Here is a 21,331-nt window from a genome sequence, read left to right on the forward strand (position 1 = left end):
TTCCCCATTCCAGAATGTCCCCAGGGTGTCCCCAGGGTGTCCCTGTCCCATAGTGTCCCTAGCGTGTCCCCATTCCCTGGGTACCCTGTCCCCATGGTGTCCTCAGGGTGTCCCTATCCCATGGGTGCCCCATCCTGTGGTGTCCCCAGGGTGTCCCTGTTCCATGGTGTCCCCAGGGTGTCCCCAGGGTGTCCCTGTCCCATAGTGTCCTTAGCATGTCCCCATTCCCTGGGTACCCTGTCCCCATGGTGTCCCCAGGGTGTCCCTATCCCATGGGTGCCCCATCCTGTGGTGTCCCCAGGGTGTCCCCAGAGTGTCCCCATCCCATGGGTGCCCCATTCTGTGGTGTCCCCAGGGTGTCCCTGTTCCATGGTGTCCCCAGGGTGTCCCCAGGGTGTCCCCATCCCACAGGTGCCCCCAAGGCATCCCCATGGTGGCACCCACTGATGGGACCGTGTCCCCGCAGAGATCCCCTCTGTGACACCGCGCTTGGCTGCCCGCAACCAGACGTCCTTCCGTGTGACCTGGCCCCGCCCCCCCATGCCCGTGGATGGCTACCAGGTGGCCCTCATCCCTCTGGTGAGCTGGGGACAGGGACAGGGGTGGGGACAGGTCCACATGGCCGTGGTGGCCCCACTGTCGTGGCCCCAAGGTAGCCCCAAGGTGGCCTTTGTCCCCAGGATGAGGTGGCATCTGCAGTCACCTGCTGTTGCCCCACTGGGGGACACTGTAAGGGTGTCCCTATGGTGTCCCCAACGTGTCCCCAGAGCAAGCCAGTGGTCAGGCCACCTTCTGCTGCTTACCCTGGGAGTGGGGACATCTCCCCAACATGTCCCTTGTCCCCAGGATGAGCCTTGGTGGTGCCACCCATCTGCTGCCTGGCTTAGGGATGGGTCCCCCCACGGTGTCCCCAGTGTGTCCCCAACATGTCCCTTGTCCTCAGGATGAGTCAACAGCTGTGGCCACCCTCCTGCTACCTGGCTTGGGGACAGGGATGTGTCCCCAGCATGGTGTCCCTAACATGTCCCCTGTCCCCAGGATAAGCCACCTACCTTCAGCCCTGCTTAGTGACCAGGACATGTCCCCACCACGATGTCCCCAATATGTCCCCAGTGTGTCCCAAACGTGTCCCCCGGCCCCAGGACAAGCCATTGGCTGCAGCCACCTGCCTGGCTCAGGGATGAGGATGTGTCCTCACCACCCTGTCCCCAGTGTGTCCCCAACATGTTCCCCAGCCCTGGGAGAAGCTCTTGGCTGTGGCCATCTGCCTCCTGCCCCACTCAGGGCCAGGTCCCACCGAGGTGTCCCCAGCGTGGCATGTCCCTTGTCCCCAGGATGAGCCAGCGGCGATGACCACCCATGAGCTACCCGGCTCCAGTGTCACCTTCGAGGTGACAGGGCTGGCACCCGGCCACGCCTTTGAGCTCTTCGTCCAGGCCCAGCGGGAGAAGCACCTCGGGGCACCCGGCACCCTGCGCGTCCGCACCCGTACGTGTCACCCGCTCAGCGTGGGGACCCCGAGGGGACGGGTGTGGGGATGGGGACACCACGGGGATGGCAATGAGCGTGGGGCAGGGTTGGGGACAACAGGGAGATGGCAACGGGAGTGGGCATGGGGACAAGGGTGGGGATGGTGCATGGATGGGTAGGGGATGGTGACGGCTTGGTCATGGGTGTGGGGACAGCAATGGGGACAGCATGGGGACAGCATGGGCACAGGGACAGAGATGGGGACAGGGACGGGGACAGAATGGGGACAGGGAGGGGGACAGGGACAAGGACAGGGATGGGGACAGATATGGGAAGGTCGTGGGGACAGCAATGGGGACAACACGGGGACAGCGCAGGGACTGGGATGGACAAAGGGATGGTGACAGGGATGGGGACAGGGAGAGGGATGGCACAGGCATGTGGACAGGGATGCCACAGAGATGGGGACAGGGGTGACATGGTGTCATGGGCAAGGGGACAGGGCTGGCATGGGGACAGGGACAGCACAGGCATGTGGTCAGGGATGGCACAGGGTCAGCGATGGCCTGGTCATGGGTGTGGGGACAATGATGAGGATGGATGTCCCCATGGGCTTGGTGACAGCATGGACAGCGTGGGGACAGGGGTGGGGACAGCATGGGGACATCCATGGAGATGGCATCAGCATGGGGACAGGGCCAGCGTGGGCATGGGGATGGCATGAGGATGGGGACAGCATGGGCACAGGCGTGGTGACAGGGACAACATGGGGATGGTGACGGGGACAGGGGGGTGGCATGGGGGGTGGCACGGGGACAGGGACAGCATGATGACAGGCATGGGGACAGGGATGACGCAAGCATGGGGGTGAGGACGGCACGGATATGGGGACAGGGACAAGATGGTGACAAGCATGGGGATGGCAGAGGGATGGTGACAGGGATGGGGATGGCACATCCACAGGGATGGGGACCGGGACTGGCATGGGGACAGGGACAGGGTTGGGGACAGGGACAGTGCCTGCAGCCTCTGTCTGTCCCCACGTGTCTGTGTGTCCCCACAGCTCTGTGGGTCCACATGCGTCCGTCTGTCCCCGTGGGTGTCTGTCCCCTTGGGCCCGTCTATCTGTGTCTGTCCCCGTCTGTCCCCATGGGACCCTGTGTCCCCATGGGTCCATCTGTCCCCATGGGCTCGTCTGTCCCCATGGGTCCATCTGTCCCATGGGACCATGTGTCCCCATGGGTCTGTCTGTCCCCATGGGCTTGTCTGTCCCCATGGGTCCGTCTGTCCCCATGGGACTGTGTGTTCCCATGGGTCCGTCTGTCCCCATGGACTCGTCTGTCTCCATGGGTCTGTGTGTCCCCATGGGTCCATGTGTTCCCATGGGCTCGTCTGTCCCCATGGACTTGTCTGTCCCCATGGGTCCGTCTGTCCCCGTGGGTCCCTCTGTCCCCATGGACTCATCTGTCTCCATGGGTCCATGTGTCCCCATGGACTCGTCTGTCCCCATGGGTCCATCTGTCCCCATGGGTCTGTCTGTCCCCATGGCTCCACACGTCCCCACATCTCCTGGTGCTTCCCCCCAGCATCCCTCTGTTGCCTGGGTCCGGATGTCCCCAGTCTGTCCCTGTCAGTCCGTCTGTCCCAGTCTGTTCCCATGAGTCTGGGTGTCCCCAGTCTGTCCCCATGCGTCTGTCTGTCCCTTCCCATCTCCATCCATCCCTGTGTCCCCCCCCGTGGGTCCCCGGGCTCTGGCAGACGGGGACCTTTGGGGACAGATTGATGACCCCAGTCCCCTTTGCTCTCACAGTGCTTGCCCAGACTCTGCCCACCCACGGGGGGTCCCCAGGGTCCCCTCAGGGTTCCCTGGGGTCCCCAGCATCACCAGTGGCCCCAGCAGCACCATCAGTCCGAGGGTCTCCAGCATCCCCAAGGCCCCCAGCATTCCCAGGGTCACCAGGGTCCCTGGGATCACCGGCATCACCAGTGTCACCGGATGCATCCTTGGGGTCACCAGGGTCTTTGGGGTCACCAGCATCCCCAGCATCTCCAAGGTTTCCAGCGTCCCCAGTATCTCGAGGGTCCCCAGGGTCCCCAGCATCCCCAAGGTCCCCAGAGTCACCAGCATCCCCAGTGTCCCCAAGATCACCTGCATCTCCACGGTCCCCAGTATCACCACAGTCCCCTGTGTCACCTCCATCTCCATGGTCCCCAGTGTCCCCAGCATCCCCACTGTCCCCAGTGCTCCCGGGTGGCCCATCCCTGCATGACCTTGGGGCCAAGCTGTCATCCTACAATGGCTCCTTGCTGCAGCGCTTGGAGAGCCACCTCCGGGCTACAAAATTCCCCCTTCGAGGCAACCAAACGGTGCCAGCAGTGGCCCGCGCCATCCTCTCTTACCTTCTACGCCGCAGCCCGGCCCTGTTGCGTCACCAGCTCCTCCGCCAGATCCCCCACCCCAAGCCCCATTTGATGCCGGGGGCTGCTGGTGAGGCTCTGGTGGACCTGGATGGGCTACGGGGCCATGCAGAGACCGTGGTGATCCGTTATCGGCTCCTGGAAGAGCCGGAGGGGGCTGAGGGGGAGCTGCAGGTGCCAGGGGACACGGCGGTGGTCCGGGTGCCAGGGCTGGTGCCGGGGGCCAGGTACCGGGTGGAGGTGCACGGCGTGGTGCGGGGGCACGTCTCCAAGTCCTACACGTTCCTGGTGACGGCAGGTGGGTGATGGGGATGGAGCCGGGGACAACATTGCACGGGGACGTCCCGTAAGCACCCACTTCTCTGTTGGGTGCAGGGGTAGATGGCACCGATGAGCCGCCGCTGGGCTGGGAGCACCTGTACGAGATGGAGTTGACAGAGCCGCAAGGTGCCGTAGCCAAAACAGGTACCATCAGGTGGTCCATGGCAGCAGTGGGAGGGGCTGGGGTGGTCAGGCTGACCTGAGGTTGGTTGAGAAGATAGGGATGGTTGAGTGGGATGGTAGTTGGATGGTTGGATGGATGGATGGAAGGTTGGGTAGATGGGTGGATGGGTGGATGGATGGCTGGATTGGTGGATGGGTGGAAGGTTGGATAGGTAGGTGAATGGATAGAGGGTGGGTGGTGATTGGATGGATGATGGATGGATGGATGGATCATGGTTGGATGGGTGGGAGGTTGGATTGATGGGTGGATGATGGTCAGATGGGTAGAAGGAAGGTTGGGTGGGTGGGTGGATGGGTGGATGGAAGGATGAATGGATCATGGTTGGATGAATGGAAGGTTGGATTGATGGATGGGTGGATGGTGGTTGGATGGGTGGGTGGGTGGGTGGATGGTTGGATGGGTGGAAGAATGGGTGGGTGGGTAGATGGGTGGGTAGATTCAAAGACTGACGTAAGGAAAACTAAAAAGAAAACCAAGTCCTTGAATGGATGGAAGTCTGGAGCCTTGAATGGGCAAATGAGCGGACAGACAGACAGACGGACTGGTGGATGGAACAACGGACAAATAGCAGAATGAACAGGCAGTTGGGTGCACGGGCGGATCCAACACCCAGCTGGATCAATGGGACAATGGGTGGATGGGCGGGTGCTTGGACTGAAGGGCCCTGATTGGACAGATGGTGGGTTTACAGATGGTTTAGCAGAATGATCGGGAGGGGCTGAATCTTCACGTTCTGCATTGTCCTCTCCCCATGGCAGTGCCGGCCCCGCCGTCGGAGGACCCACCCCCCCGGCCCCGCCTGGGCGAGCTGACGGTTTCCCACATCACCCCTGGCTCCGTGCAACTGGAGTGGAGCGTCCTTGAGGGCACCTTTGACTCCTTCACGGTGCAGTACCGGGATGTGCACGGCCAACCTCAGGCACTTGCAGTTGACGGGGGTTCCCGCATGGTGACCGTCCCTGGACTGGCACCGTCGCGCCGCTACAAGTTCAACCTGTACGGGGTGTGGGGTCGAAAAAAGATTGGTCTTATCTCCACCGATGCCGTCACAGGTGAGGGGGGCTGTGGGCCCCATCTGTGTCCTCTGCGGGCGCTGGGTTTGGAGAATGTCAGGAGCTGTGGCAGGTTCCTTGACTTTGAGGGATACGGGCAGCAAAATCCGGCCCTTGATTTGGGGGTGGGTGTAGGTGCACAGAAGGTCAGAGGGACGGAGGGATGTTTGTGTGAAAGGGCGGATGATTGGATGGTGGGTGGGTGGATGGGCCTGGGTGGGTGGGTGGGTGGGTGAGTGGATGGATGGATGGATGGATGGATGGATGGATGGATGGATGGAAGGATGGATGTTGCTCTGCCCCCGTGTATCCTGCATTGTCCCACCTCTGTTGCAGCCCCAGCCCCAGCAAAGGAGGAACCCCCATCGCAGCCAATCCTGGGCGAGCTCACGGCCTCCCACGTGAGCCCCGACTCCGTGCAGCTGGAGTGGAGCGTCCCCGAGGGCACCTTTGACTCCTTCACGGTGCAGTACCGGGATGCCCAAGGCCAGCCCCAGGTGCTGCCCGTGGACGGGGGTTCGCGCACGGTGACCGTGCCGGGGCTGTCACCATCGCGCCGCTACAAGTTCAACCTGTACGGGGTGTGGGGTCGGAAACGTCTGGGCCCCGTCTCCACCGATGCCATAACAGGTGAGGGGGGCTGTGGGCCCCATCTGTGTCCCCTCTGAGCTCTGGGTTTGAGGTGGTGGCACAAGCTGGGGCAGGACTCGTGCTGGTCCTGGTCCATTGGAACGTCTCCCGAGCGCTGACGGGGGCTGGATGCAGGGATGGGTGCGGTCGTGGAGAAGCCTGGAGGGATGTTTTTGTGCAGAGGTGTGTGGAGAGGGGCTTAGGGGGAAGGGTGGGAGAAAGGGTGGACTCCTGGAGGGATGTTGAACTTGTTGGAGGGTTGTTGGTTGTCATCTGTCAGGGTGCCTTGATGGCAGGATGGATGGAGGGATTGATGGTTGGTGGGATCACTGGTGGGAAGGGTAATGGAGAGAACCAAGGGCTGCTGAATGCTGGAAGGAACATGGGAATGGGTGAGTGGGTGAATGGGAACCAGGATGATTATGGAGAAATGGACCTTTGGAAGGAGAGATGGAGAGAAAATGGATACGTGGACAGAGAAAGAGATGGATAAATGTATGGATGAACATATGGGCAGGCAAAGAGCTACATCAAAGGATGTGGAGATGGGTCATTTTCTGAGTGGCTCAGCAGTTGAATGATGAGATGGATGGATGGATGGATGGATGGATGGATGGATGGATGGATGCTAGGTTGGCCATCAGGATATTTGGCTGGTTGACTGGATGAATGGACAGAGAGATGTTTGATTGGAAGGGTGTCTTGTGTCTGGGTGGCTGGCTGGTTGGATTGACAGATGAATTACTGGAAGCCTGTCCAGATGTTGGGATTCCTGGCTGGCTGGAGCATGGATGGATTTGTAGAAATTTCAGGGTTGGAATGGTGGTTTGAATGGATGAATGGAGGCACGACTGAGTGGATGGGCAGTGGAATTTTGGAAGGATGGATGGATGGATGGATGGATGGATGGATGGATGGATGGATGGGACATTGGGTTGGAAGGGTAGATGGAATTTTGGGCAGATATCCAATTGGTTGCCTGAGGTGATAGATGGCTGAAGGGTGGATGGGAGGTTCAATGCATCCATGAATTCCGTGACTGAGGGATGGATGGATGGGTGGATGGATGGATGGATGGATGGTGGATGGATGGATGGTTGGATGGACTGTGGGATGGGCCCCTCACTCCAAGAAAGACACTGAGGATCTGGAGCGCATCCAGAGAAGAGCAACGAAGCTGGTGAAGCGTGTGGAGCACAAGTCGTGTGATGAGTCACTGAGGGACCTGGGGTGGGTTCGCCTGAAGAAAACGGAGGCTGAGGGGAGACCTCATCACTCTCCACAACTCCCTGAGAGGAGGGTGGAGTGAGGTGGGGGTCAGTCTCTTCTCCCAGGTAACAAGTGACTGGACAAGAGGAAACAGCATCTGGTTGTGCCCAGGGAGGTTTAAGTTGGATATGAGGAAAAATGTCTTCCTGGAAAGAGTTGTCAGTGACTGGAAGAGGCTGCCCAGGGAAGGGGGGTCACCATCCTGGGGGGATTTAAAAGTCGTGTAGAGGTGGCGCTGAGGGACATGGGTTAGTGGTGGCCTTGGCAGTGTTGGGTCAATGGCTGGACTCGATGATATTAAGTGTCTTTGCCACCTCCGTGATCGTGAGGTTCTGTGGTTGCAAATGTGTTTGGTTTGTGGCCTGGATGTGTGATGGGATGGTTGCGTGGAGAGACATTTGGTTGGCAGGATGGAACGGTTGTTGGATGAATGGATGTTGGGATTGGTGGTGGGAGGAGTGTTTGTTTGTAGGAATGAAGGAGCGTGTGGTTGTTTGGATGGTTGACTGGAGGAGTGGAGTGAAGGAGTGATGCCTGGAGAAAGGTGCACGGAGAGACGGGTGATTGGATGGATGGAAGGACAGAGAGAGGATGGATGGAAGGAGAAAGGAATGAACGCATCGATGTCGATATCCTACCTTGTGCTCTCTATTGTAGCTGCTTCCAAGCCGGAGAAGGAACCAACTCAACCGATCCTGGGCGAGCTCACGGCTCCTCATGTCACCTCTGACTCCGTGCAGCTGGAGTGGAGCGTCCCCGAGGGCACCTTTGACTCCTTCACGGTGCAGTACCGGGATGCCCAAGGCCAGCCCCAGGTGCTGCTCGTGGACGGGGGTTCGCGCACGGTGACCGTGCCGGGGCTGTCACCGTCGCGCCGCTACAAGTTCAACCTGTACGGGATGTGGGGTCGGAAACGTCTGGGCCCCATCTCCACGGATGCCGTCACAGGTGAGGGGGCTGTGGGCCCCTTCTCTGCCCCCTTGCGGCTCTGGGTGTGGAGCAGGGCAGGAGCTGGGACAGGGCCTGTGCTGGTGCCGTGGGTCTTGTGGGAAATGGGAACGTGTTGGTCGCTGTGTGGGGGCTGGCTGGCGGTTTGGGCGGACTCAAGGTTGGAGGAAAGGAGGGACAGATGTATGGATGGAGGTTTGGATGGATTGAGGATAGAGGGATGGACGGACGGACAGGTGGGTACTTGGATGAATTTGTGTTTTTCTGGGTGACGGAGAGGTTGGATGGGTGCATGGATGGATGTGTGGAAGGAAGGACGGACGGACGGACGGATGGATGGATGGATGGATGGATGGATGGATGGATGGACAACCGAGAGGTTGAATGGATGCCGGGTTGGATGGATGATTGGATTTATGGCCAGCTGGGTAGAAAACAATGGATGTGAAGACAGGTGATGGTTTGAATGGAAGCCTGGATGAATGGCTGGATGGAAGAGTGGCTGGATGGAAGCCGGGGTGAATGGAGGCCAGAATGCATGGCTGAAGGCTCAGACGGGCAGAGAGATGATGCGATGGAGGAGAGCGTGAATGAATGGAGCGAGAGATGGATGTTTGGATGGACGTGTGGGTGTTTCTCTCCTGCATTGTCCCCTGTCTCTGTCAGCTCCAGCTGAGCCGGAGGAGAAACCCCCATCGCAGCCGATCCTGGGCGAGCTCACGGCCTCCCACGTGAGCCCTGACTCCGTGCAGCTGGAGTGGAGCGTCCCCGAGGGCACCTTTGACTCCTTCACGGTGCAGTACCGGGATGCCCAAGGCCAGCCCCAGGCGCTGCCCGTGGACGGGGGTTCGCGCACGGTGACCGTGCCGGGGCTGTCCCCGTCCCGCCGCTACAAGTTCAACCTGTACGGGATGTGGGGTCGGAAACGTCTGGGCCCTGTCTCCACCGACGCCGTCACAGGTGAGGGGGCTGTGGGCCCCATCTGTGCCCCCTCTGGGCTCTGGATTTGGAACAGGGCAGGAACTGGGACAGGGCCTGTGCGTGTGTCGCGGTTCTGGTTGGAAATGGGATCCTGTAGAGCAGTGACTGGGGGCTGGCTGGAGGTTTGGTTGGACTCAAGGTTGGAGGGATGGAGGGAGAGATGGATGGATGGAGGGTGGGATGTACTGAGGATGGAAGTTGGGATGGGCAGGTGCATACTGGGATGAGTTTCTGTCTTTTTGGGTGACTGACAGGTTGGATGTGTGTAAGGATGGATGGGTGGAGCAATGGATGGAGAGTTGTTGCATGAAGAATTGGTTGATGCCTCGTTTGCAGGTTGGTTGGATGGATGAATGCGTGGATGGATGGATGAAAGGATGAAAGGTTGGATGAGGGCGTGTCTGGTTTGTGAACTGGGTGAGGGATGGGATGATTGTGTGGAGATCCAGTTGGATGGAGGACGGAAGGGTGGAGGACTGGATGGATGGATGGATGGATGGATGGATGGATGGATGGTGGGATGGATGGTGGGATGGATGGTGGGATGGACTGTGGGATGGGCCGCTCACTCCAAGAAAGACACTGAGGATCTGGAGAGCATCCAGAGAAGAGCAACGAAGCTGGTGCAGGGTCTGGAGCACAAGTCCTGTGAGGAGCCACTGAGGGACGTGGGGTGGGTTCACCTGGAGAAAAGGAGGCTGAGGGGAGACTTCATCACTCTCCACAACTTAGGAAAAGGAAGGTGCAGAGCGGTGGGGGTCAGTCTCTTCTCCAGGGTAACAAGTGATTGGATGAGAGGAAACAGCCTCCGGATGTTTCAGGGAAAGTTTTAGGGGGGATATGAGGAAAAATGTCTTTGCATAAAGGATTGTCACTGACTGGAAGAGGCTGCCTGGGGAAGGGGGGGGTCACCATCCCGGGGGGATTTAAAAGCCATGTAGGGGTGGTGCTGAGGGACATGGGTTAGTGGTGGCCTTGGCAGTGTTGGGTCAATGGCTGGACTCGATGATCTTAAGGGTCTCTTCCACCTCTGTGATTGTGAGGTTCTGTGGTTGCAAATGTGTTTGGTTTGTGGCCTGGATGTGTGATGGGATGGTTGCGTGGAGAGACATTTGGTTGGCAGGATGGAACGGTTGTTGGATGAATGGATGTTGGGATTGGTGGTGGGAGGAGTGTTTGTTTGTAGGAATGAAGGAGCGTGTGGTTGTTTGGATGGTTGACTGGAGGAGTGGAGTGAAGGAGTGATGCCTGGAGAAAGGTGCACGGAGAGACGGGTGATTGGATGGATGGAAGGACAGAGAGAGGATGGATGGAAGGAGAAAGGAATGAACGCATCGATGTCGATATCCTACCTTGTGCTCTCTATTGTAGCTGCTTCCAAGCCGGAGAAGGAACCAACTCAACCGATCCTGGGCGAGCTCACGGCTCCTCATGTCACCTCTGACTCCGTGCAGCTGGAGTGGAGCGTCCCCGAGGGCACCTTTGACTCCTTCACGGTGCAGTACCGGGATGCCCAAGGCCAGCCCCAGGTGATGCCCGTGGATGGGGGCTCACGCACGGTGACCGTGCCGGGGCTGTCACCGTCGCGCCGCTACAAGTTCAACCTGTACGGGATGTGGGGTCAGAAACGTCTGGGCCCCGTCTCCACAGATGCCATAACAGGTGAGGGGGCCTGTGGGCCCCATCTGTTCCCTCTTGGGGCTCTGGGTGTGCAGCAGAGCAAGAACTGGGACAAGGCCTGTGCGTGTGTCGTGATCCTGGTTGGAAATGGGAACGTGTTGGTCGCTGCGTTGGGGCTGGCTGGAGGTTTGGGTGGACTCAATGTGGGAGGACTGGAGGCACAGATGGATGGATGGAGGGTTGGATTGATTGAGGAGGGAGGGATGGATGGATGGATGGATAGATGGATGGATGGATGGATGGACTGTGGGATGGGGCCCTCACTCCAGGAAAGACACTGAGGTGCTGGAGCTCATCCAGAGAAGAGCAACGAAGCTGGTGAAGGGTGTGGAGCACAAGTCCTGTGAGGAAAATGCCTCTGATTTTGCCCAGGGAGGTTTAGTTTGGATATGAGGAAAAATGTCTTCCTGGAAAGTGTTGTCACTGACTGGAAGAGGCTGCCCAGGGAAGGGGGGGTTCACCATCCTGGGGGGCTTTAAAAGCCATGTAGATGTGGTGCTGAGGGACATGGGTTAGTGGTGGCCTTGGCAGTGTTGGGTCAATGGCTGGACTCGATGATATTAAGTGTCTTTTCCACCTCTGTGATCGTGAGGTTCTGTGGTTGCAAATGTGTTTGGTTTGTGGCCTGGATGTGTGATGGGATGGTTGCGTGGAGAGACATTTGGTTGGCAGGATGGAACGGTTGTTGGATGAATGGATGTTGGGATTGGTGGTGGGAGGAGTGTTTGTTTGTAGGAATGAAGGAGCGTGTGGTTGTTTGGATGGTTGACTGGAGGAGTGGAGTGAAGGAGTGATGCCTGGAGAAAGGTGCACGGAGAGACGGGTGATTGGATGGATGGAAGGACAGAGAGAGGATGGATGGAAGGAGAAAGGAATGAACGCATCGATGTCGATATCCTACCTTGTGCTCTCTATTGTAGCTGCTTCCGAGCCGACGGAGGAACCACCAACTCAACCGATCCTGGGCGAGCTCACGGCTCCTCATGTCACCTCTGACTCCGTGCAGCTGGAGTGGAGCGTCCCCGAGGGCACCTTTGACTCCTTCACGGTGCAGTACCGGGATGCCCAAGGCCAGCCCCAGGTGCTGCCCGTGGACGGGGGTTTGCGCACGGTGACCGTGCCGGGGCTGTCCCCGTCCCGCCGCTACAAGTTCAACCTGTACGGGATGTGGGGTCGGAAACGTCTGGGCCCTGTCTCCACCGACGCCGTCACAGGTGAGGGGGGCTGTGGGCCCCATCTGTTCCCTCCTGGGGCTCTGGGTTTGGGGTGGTGGCACAAGCTGGGGCAGGACTCTTTCCGGTCCTGGTCCATTGGAACATCTCCTGAGCGCTGACGGGGGCTGGATGCAGGGATGGGTGCGGTCGTGGTAGGAGCCTGGAGGGATGTTTTGGTGCAGAGGTGTATGGAGATGGGCTTAGGGGGAAGGGTGGGAGAAAGGGTGGACTCCTGGAGGGATGTTGGACCTGTTGGAGGGTTGTTGGTTTTCATCTGTCAGGGTGCCTTGATGGCAGGATGGATGGAGGGATTGATGGTTGGTGGGATCACTGGTGGGAAGGGTAATGGAGAGAACCAAGGGCTGCTGAATGCTGGAAGGAACATGGGAATGGGTGAGTGGGTGAATGGGAACCAGGATGATTATGGAGAAATGGACCTTTGGAAGGAGAGATGGAGAGAAAATGGATACGTGGACAGAGAAAGAGATGGATAAATGGGCGAAGAGCTACATCAAAGGACGTGGAGATGGGTCATTTTTTGAGTGGCTCAGCAGTTGAATGATGAGATGGATGGATGGATGGATGGATGGAGCATGGATGAATTTGTAGAAATTTCAGAGTTGGAATGGTTGTTTGGAGGGTTTGGTGGAGGCAGGATTTGGTGGGTGGATCTAATTTGGATGGATGGATGGTTTGTGCTCGGGTGGACGGGTGGTTTTATGTCTGATTGGGTGGAGGCTTAAATGAACGGTTCAGTTTGATTGGTTGATGGGAGGGATGGACTGGAAAAGTGAGTGCAGGAAAAAAAAATGTATTAATGGAAGGATGGATGGATGGATGGATGCAGGGACGGATGCATTGAAGGAGGGATGGATGCATTGATGGAAGACTTGGAGTAATGCTCAGAAGATCAAACAGGCAATGGCTGGATGGAATGTGTGGAGGAAAACAAGTGGGAGGGAGTATGGTTGGGGCAGGATGTGAGCTGGGTGGGGGACGAGGTGGAAGGGGCGATGGGGAGATGGTGAGAGGAAGGACGTGGATGGCTGTAGGGTTGGAAGGTTGATTGGTTCAATAGTGTTAAGGGTGGATGGAAGGAGGGTGGGAGCAGGATTGAGTGAGGTGATAAATGGAGCAACGGTGAGTGAAATGTGTGGATGGACAAGACTGTGGTTGGATGGAGAAAGGGATGGAGGGAGGGAGGGAGAGATGTACCCGTGACTGGCTGGACAGACTGGTGGAGGGATGAATGAATTGATAAGAAGCACGTGGATGAGTGGACAGGCTGGTGGGGTGGGAGCTGGCACTGTTAGTGATTGGTTGGCCGGCTGAATGCGTGCGATGACTGATGGAAGGTTGTTCATGGAAAAGGTTGATGGGAGGGATGGAGGCCTGGGTGGGTGCGTGGAGAAGGAGGCGGAGAGCTGGAGGTGTGTTTGGGTGGTTGGTTGGATCGGTTGATGAGTGGTTGATGGGCTGGGTGGGTGGATGGAGAAATTGATGGATGAATGTTTGGAGGGACGTGCAGATGTTCACACCCTACACTGTCCCCTCTCTGTGTCAGCTGCAGCCGAGCCAGAGGAGGAACCCCCATCGCAGCCGACCCTGGGCGAGCTCACGGCCTCCCACGTGAGCCCCGACTCCGTGCAGCTGGAGTGGAGCGTCCCCGAGGGCACCTTTGACTCCTTCACGGTGCAGTACCGGGATGCCCAAGGCCAGCCCCAGGTGCTGCCCGTGGACGGGGGTTCACGCACGGTGACCGTGCCGGGGCTGTCACCATCCCGCCGCTACAAGTTCAACCTGTACGGGGTGTGGGGTCGGAAAAGTCTGGGCCCCATCTCCACGGACGCCGTCACAGGTGAGGGGGCTGTGGGCCCCATCTGTGTCCTCTCTGGGGTCCGGATTTGGAGCATGGCAGGAGCTGGGACAGGGCCTGAATTGGTGCCGTGGGCCTTGTGGGAAATGGGAATGTGTTGGGGACTGCCTGGGCGCTGGATGGAGGTTTGCGTGGACGTAAGTTTGCAGGGATGGAGGGAGAGATGGATGGATGGATGCTTGGGTAGGTGGATGGTGGATGGATGGTTGGATGGACTGTGGGATGGGCCGCTCACTCCGAGAAAGACACTGAGGAGCTGGAGAGCATCCAGAGAAGAGCAACGAAGCTGCTGCAGGGTCTGGAGCACAAGTCCTGTGAGGAGCCGCTGAGGGACGTGGGGTGGTTTCGCCTGGAGAAAAGGAGGCTGAGGGGAGACCTCATCGCTCTCTGCAACTTCCTGAAAGGAGGGTGCAGAGAGGTGGGGGTTACTCTCTTCTCCAAGGTAACAAGTGACTAGATGAGAGGAAACAGCCTCCGGAGGTTTCAGGGAAATATTTAGGGTGGATTTGAGGAAAAATATCTTTGCAGAAAGGGTTGTCACTGACTGGGAGAGGCTGCCCAGGGAAGGGGGGGTTCACCATCCTGGGGGGATTTAAAAGCCGTGTAGATGTGGTGCTGAGGGACATGGGTTAGTGGTGGCCTTGGCAGTGTTGGGTCAATGGCTGGACTCGATGATATTAAGTGTCTTTGCCACCTCCGTGATTGTGAGGTTCTGTGGTTGCAAATGTGTTTGGTTTGTGGCCTGGATGTGTGATGGGATGGTTGCGTGGAGAGACATTTGGTTGGCAGGATGGAACGGTTGTTGGATGAATGGATGTTGGGATTGGTGGTGGGAGGAGTGTTTGTTTGTAGGAATGAAGGAGCGTGTGGTTGTTTGGATGGTTGACTGGAGGAGTGGAGTGAAGGAGTGATGCCTGGAGAAAGGTGCACGGAGAGACGGGTGATTGGATGGATGGAAGGACAGAGAGAGGATGGATGGAAGGAGAAAGGAATGAACGCATCGATGTCGATATCCTACCTTGTGCTCTCTATTGTAGCTGCTTCCGAGCCGAAGGAGGAACCACCAACTCAACCGATCCTGGGTGAGCTCACGGCTCCTCATGTCACCTCTGACTCCGTGCAGCTGGAGTGGAGCGTCCCCGAGGGCACCTTTGACTCCTTCACGGTGCAGTACCGGGATGCCCAAGGCCAGCCCCAGGTGCTGCCTGTGGACGGGGGTTCGCGCACGGTGACCGTGCCGGGGCTGTCCCCGTCCCGCCGCTACAAGTTCAACCTGTACGGGGTGTGGGGTCGGAAACGTCTGGGCCCCGTCTCCACCGACACCGTCACAGGTGAGGGGACTGTGGCCGCCCAATGGACCATGGGTTTGCAGTGGGTGGAGCTTCAGCAGGCCATGTGCTGGCTCGCTTGGGTTCTTCATAAACAGAAAGAGCCTTTGGGTGCTACATTGGGGCTCAGTGGAAGTAGTGGTGGGTGAAGGGAGGGAGGGATGGATGGATGGATGGACGGACGGACGGATGGACGATGGTGGCTGGTTGGTTAATAGGTCCCTTGGAAGGTTACGTGATTGAAAAGATTTTCCCCGGAGAAATGGGTGTTTGGGTGGGAGGATGGGTCGTGGCAGAGTTGGGTAGAGGATTGGATTCAAGGACTGATGGGTGGAATAATGCAGGGAAATATGGGTGATTGGATGGCTGGAAGAGTGGGGGGTTGGACGGAGTATTGGAGGGAGAGAAGGTTTCATGGAGAGGTAGACTGAGGGTATTGGGTGGATGAAAGGAAAGACGAAGATGTGGATGAATGAATGGTTGATGACGTGGGTGACCAGAACCTGCCGGAATGACCAGGGAGACAGTTTGCTTGGGCGACATGTGAGATGGTTGGATGATGAGGTGGATGAATGGACAGAGATGATGAGCGGAAGGGTCAGTGTGTGTCTGCCTGGAAGGGTGATGGGTAGAACAATGTTAAGGATGGGTGGAAGGGCAGGTGGGTGGATGCTGGAATGAACTGATAGCTGGAGGGTGGTTTATTGGATGGATGGATGGATGGATGGATGGATGGATGGATGGATGGAGGGAGGGAGGGAGGGATGGATTGCAGGATAAATGGATGGATGGATGTTGGGATAGTTTCTTGTTTTTTGGAGGATCAATTGAATGGTTTGATGGTTGGATCATTCAATGGAGGGAGAGATTAAAGAACAAAGTGAAGGAAAAGGCACATGGAATGATGGGTGATTGAATGGATGGAGGGATGGACATGTGGACAGATGGACGGATGCATTGATGGAAGACTTTGTGGCATAACGCACAGAGGATCAAACGGGTAATGGCTGGATGGAATGAGTGGTGGAAAACAAGTGGGAGTGAGTGTGGTTGGGGCAAGGTGTGAGCTGGGTGGGGGATGAGGTGGAAGGAGCGATGGGGAGATGTTGAGAGGAAGGACGTGGATGGCTGTAGGGTTGGAAGGTTGATTGGTTCAATAGTGTTAAGGGTGGATGGAAGGAGGGTGGGAGCAGGATTGAGTGAGGTGATAAATGGAGCAACGGTGAGTGAAATGTGTGGATGGACGAGAGTGTGTTCGGATGGAGAAAGGGATGGATGGAGGGAGGGAGAGATGTACCCGTGACTGGCTGGACAGACTGGTGGAGGGTGGAATGAATTGATAAGAAGCACGTGGATGACTGGTCAGGGTGGTGGGGTGGGAGCTGGCACTGTTAGTGGATGGTTGGCCAGCTGAATGCGTGCGATGACTGATGGAAGGTTGTTCATGGAAAAGGGTGATGGGAGGGATGGAGGCCTGGGTGGGTGCGTGGAGAAGGAGGCGGAGAGCTGGAGGTGTGTTTGGGTGGTTGGTTGGATCGGTTGATGGGTGGGTGATGGGCTGGCTGGGTGTGCAGTGAAATGGATGGATGAATGTTTGGAGGGACGTGCAGATGTTCACCCCTACACTGTCCCCTCTCTGTGTCAGCTCCAGCTGAACCGGAGGAGGAACCCCCATCGCAGCCGACCCTGGGCGAGCTCACGGCCTCCCACGTGAGCCCCGACTCCGTGCAGCTGGAGTGGAGCGTCCCCGAGGGCACCTTTGACTCCTTCACGGTGCAGTACCGGGATGCCCAAGGCCAGCCCCAGGTGCTGCCCGTGGACGGGGGTTCGCGCACGGTGACCGTGCCGGGGCTGTCACCATCCCGCCGCTACAAGTTCAACCTGTACGGGATGTGGGGTCGGAAACGTCTGGGCCCCGTCTCCACCGACGCTGTCACAGGTGAGGGGGGCTGTGGACCCCATCTGTGCCCCCTCTGGTCTGGATTTGGAGCAGGGCAGGAGCTGGGACAGGGCCTGAACTGCTGCCCTGAGTCTTGTGGGAATTGGGAACGTGTTGGGCGCTGACTGGTGCCTGGCTGGAGGTTTGGGTGGACACAAGTTTGGAGGGGTGGAGGGAAAGATGGATGGATGGAGGGTTGGATGGATTGAGGATGGATGCATGGATGGATGGATTCATGATTAGAAGGATGAATGTAATAACACACGGGTTGTTGATTGGATGGAGAACTGGCTACTTATGGGATGGATGAAGGTTGGATGGAGGAATGGAAGGCTGCCTGAATGGGTGCATCGAGGGATGGTTGGATTAATTGATTGGAGTGACAGATGGTGGTCAATGGAGCTAAATCCAGCTGGTGGCCGGTCACAAGTGGTGTTCCTCAGGGCTCGGTGTTGGGACATTTCTGTTCAACACCTTTATTGATGATCTCGGTAAGGACACAGAGTGTATCATCAGTAAGGTCGCAGATGACACCAAGTGAAGCAGGAGAGTCGATCTGCACGAGGACAGGGAGGGTCTGCAGAGAGACCTGGATGGGTTGGATCGGTGGCCAACATCAACGGGATGAGCTTCAACAAGGGCAAGTGCCAGGTCCTGCCCTTGGGCCACAACAACCCCCTGCGTGGCTACAGGCTTGGGGAGGAGTGGCTGGAGCTGTCTGGAAGAGAAGGATCTGGGGGTTCTCATTGACAAACAGCTGAACAGGAGCCAGCAGTGTGCCCAGGTGGCCAAGAAGGCTAATGGCATCCTGGCTTGTACCAGCACTAGTGTGACCAGCAGGGACAGGGAGGTGACAGTCCCCCAGTGCTCTGCACTGGTGAGGCCACACCTGGAGGGTTGTGTCCAGGTTTGGGCACCTCAATCCCAGAGAGATCTCGAGGTGCTGGAGCGAGGGCAGAGGAGGGCAACGAGCTGGGGAAGGGGCTGGAGAATAAATCCTGTGAGGAGCGATGGAAGGAGCTGGGGCTGTTCAGTGTGAGGAGGAGAAGGGGAGGGGAGACCTCATCACTCTCTGCAGCTCCCTGAAAGGACGTTGTGGAGAGGTTGGGGCTGGTCTCTGCTCCCAGGGAATTAGTGAGAGAACGAGAGGGAACGGCTTGAAACTGCAACAGGGGAGGGTCAGGCTGGACAGGAGGGAAAAATGTTTCCCCGACAGAGTGGTCAGAGAGTGGAATAGGCTGCCCAGGGAGGGGGTGGAGTCCCCACCCCTGGGTGTGTTTAAGGGCCGTTTGGATGAGCTGTGGGGGGATGTGGGGTAGGGGAGAACTTTAGAGTCAGACTGAGGGTTGGACTCGATGGTCCCGAGGGTCTTGTCCAACCTGAAGGATTCTGTGATTCTGTGAGTGAAATGTGTGGATGGACGAGACTGTGGCTGGATAGAGAAAGGGATGGAAGGAGGGGGGGAACAGATGGACCCGTGACTGGCTGGACAGAGTGGTGAAGAGATGAATTGATAAGAAGCACGTGGATGAGTGGACAGGATGGTGGGGTGGGACCTGGCACTGTTAGTGGTTGGTTGGCCAGCTGAATGCGTGCCATGACTGATGGAAGGTTGTTCATGGAAAAGGGTGATGGGAAGGATGGAGCCCTGGGTGGATGTGTGGAGAAGGAGGCGGAGAGCTGGAGGTGTGTTTGGGTGGTTGCTTGGATCGGTTGAAGGGGGGATCATGAAATGGAGTGATGGATGGATGGATGGATGGATGGATGGATGGATGGATGGATCCATGGATGATGGTATCTGGTTGGTTAACAGCTCCATTGGAAGGATTGCTGGTTGAACAGATTTTTCCTGGAGAAATGGATGTTTGGATGGAGGAGGGTGGTGGAATAGCTGCGTAGAGGAGTGAATTTGAGGACTGATGGGTAGAATAATGCAGAGAGAACAGGTGGTTGGATGGACAGATGGAACGAGAGAAGGTTTCATGGAAAGATAGACCAAGGCATTGGTGGGTGGATGAAAGGATTGATGACGACATGGATGGATGGATGTGAAATGTTGACCAAGACCCACATTAATGTGTAGGAAGACTGTTTGTTTGGGTGATGTGTGAGATGGTTGGATGATGAGGTGGATGAATGGACAGAGATGGTGAGCGGAAGGGTCAGTGTGTGTCTGGCTGGAAGGGTGATGGGTAGAACGGTGTTAAGGATGGGTGGAAGGGCAGGTGGGTGGATGTTGGAGTGAACTGATAGCTGGAGGGTGGTTTATTGGATGGATGGATGGATGGATGGATGGATGGATGGACGGACAAATGGATGAACACTTGCAAAAAAGTTTATATTCAGCCTTGTCCCCTCTGTGTGTCAGCTCCAGCCGAGCCAGAGGAGGAACCCCCATCGCAGCCGATCCTGGGCGAGCTCACGGCCTCCCACATGAGCCCCGACTCCGTGCAGCTGGAGTGGAGCGTCCCCGAGGGCACCTTTGACTCCTTCACGGTGCAGTACCGGGATGCCCAAGGCCAGCCCCAGGTGCTGCCTTTGGACGGGGGTTTGCGCACGGTGACCGTGCCGGGTCTGTCCCCGTCCCGCCGCTACAAGTTCAACCTGTACGGGGTGTGGGGTCGGAAACGTCTGGGCCCCGTCTCCACTGACGCCATCACAGGTGAGGGGGCCTCTGGGCCCCATATGTTCCCTCTTGGGGCTCGGGGTGTGGAGCTAGGCAGGATCTGGGACAGGGCCTGTGCGTGTGTCATGATCCTGGTTGGAAACGGGAACATGTTGGTTGCTGCCTGGGGGCTGGCTGGAGGTTTGGGCGGACTCAATGTTGGAGGACTGGAGGGACAGATGGATGGATGGATGGATGGATGGATGGATGGATGGATGGATGGATGGATGGATGGACAACTGAGAGGTTGAATGGATGCCGGGTTGGATGGATGATTGGATTTATGGCCAGCTGGGTAGAAAACAATGGATGTGAAGACAGGTGATGGTTTGAACGGAAGCCTGGATGAATGGCTGGATGGAAGAGTGGCTGGATGGAAGCCGGGGTGAATGGAGGCCAGAATGCATGGCTGAAGGCTCAGACGGGCAGAGAGATGATGCGATGGAGGAGAGTGTGAATGAATGGAGCGAGAGATGGATGTTTGGATGGACGTGTGGGTGTTTCTCTCCTGCATTGTCCCCTGTCTGTGTCAGCTCCAGCCAAGCCAGAGGAGGAACCCCCATCGCAGCCGATCCTAGGCGAGCTCACGGCCTCCCACGTGAGCCCCGACTCCGTGCAGCTGGAGTGGAGCGTCCCCGAGGGCACCTTTGACTCCTTCACGGTGCAGTACCGGGATGCCCAAGGCCAGCCCCAGGTGCTGCCCGTGGACGGGGGTTTGCGCACGGTGACCGTGCCGGGTCTGTCCCCGTCCCGCCGCTACAAGTTCAACCTGTACGGGATGTGGGGTCGGAAACGTCTGGGCCCTGTCTCCACCGACGCCGTCACAGGTGAGGGGGGCTGTGGGCCCCATCTGTTCCCTCCTGGGGCTCTGGGTTTGGGGTGGTGGCACAAGCTGGGGCAGGACTCTTTCCGGTCCTGGTCCATTGGAACATCTCCTGAGCGCTGACGGGGGCTGGATGCAGGGATGGGTGCGGTCGTGGTAGGAGCCTGGAGGGATGTTTTGGTGCAGAGGTGTATGGAGATGGGCTTAGGGGGAAGGGTGGGAGAAAGGGTGGACTCCTGGAGGGATGTTGGACCTGTTGGAGGGTTGTTGGTTGTCATCTGTCAGGGTGCCTTGATGGCAGGATGGATGGAGGGATTGATGGTTGGTGGGATCACTGGTGGGAAGGGTAATGGAGAGAACCAAGGGCTGCTGAATGCTGGAAGGAACATGGGAATGGGTGAGTGGGTGAATGGGAACCAGGATGATTATGGAGAAATGGACCTTTGGAAGGAGAGATGGAGAGAAAATGCATACGTGGACAGAGAAAGAGATGGATAAATGGGCGAAGAGCTACATCAAAGGACGTGGAGATG

The 21,331-nt window shown here is 57.7% G+C and overlaps 2 protein-coding genes across 2 annotated transcripts in view; one reads left to right on the forward strand and one right to left on the reverse strand.

Moving 5' to 3' along the window:
• LOC141917328 (uncharacterized) overlaps positions 1-21,331 on the reverse strand; it is a 158,452-nt gene that overhangs the window by 66,662 nt on the left and 70,459 nt on the right. The gene's annotated exons all lie outside the window — the stretch shown is intronic.
• Positions 327-21,331, forward strand: part of LOC141917306 (tenascin-X-like) — a 67,547-nt gene continuing 46,542 nt past the window's right edge. The window contains exons 1-17 of the mRNA XM_074810415.1: positions 327-330; positions 467-579; positions 1,335-1,488; positions 3,281-4,186; positions 4,264-4,353; positions 5,152-5,445; positions 5,782-6,075; positions 8,002-8,292; positions 8,959-9,252; positions 10,645-10,935; positions 11,874-12,167; positions 13,732-14,025; positions 15,081-15,374; positions 17,017-17,310; positions 19,679-19,972; positions 20,509-20,802; positions 21,100-21,195. Coding sequence (XP_074666516.1) covers positions 327-330; positions 467-579; positions 1,335-1,488; positions 3,281-4,186; positions 4,264-4,353; positions 5,152-5,445; positions 5,782-6,075; positions 8,002-8,292; positions 8,959-9,252; positions 10,645-10,935; positions 11,874-12,167; positions 13,732-14,025; positions 15,081-15,374; positions 17,017-17,310; positions 19,679-19,972; positions 20,509-20,802; positions 21,100-21,195 — 4,591 coding nt within the window. The remainder of the gene's footprint in view (positions 331-466; positions 580-1,334; positions 1,489-3,280; positions 4,187-4,263; positions 4,354-5,151; positions 5,446-5,781; positions 6,076-8,001; positions 8,293-8,958; positions 9,253-10,644; positions 10,936-11,873; positions 12,168-13,731; positions 14,026-15,080; positions 15,375-17,016; positions 17,311-19,678; positions 19,973-20,508; positions 20,803-21,099; positions 21,196-21,331) is intronic.

This window comes from Strix aluco, chromosome 37 (assembly GCF_031877795.1).
Source record: "Strix aluco isolate bStrAlu1 chromosome 37, bStrAlu1.hap1, whole genome shotgun sequence".
Classification (NCBI taxonomy): domain Eukaryota; kingdom Metazoa; phylum Chordata; class Aves; order Strigiformes; family Strigidae; genus Strix; species Strix aluco.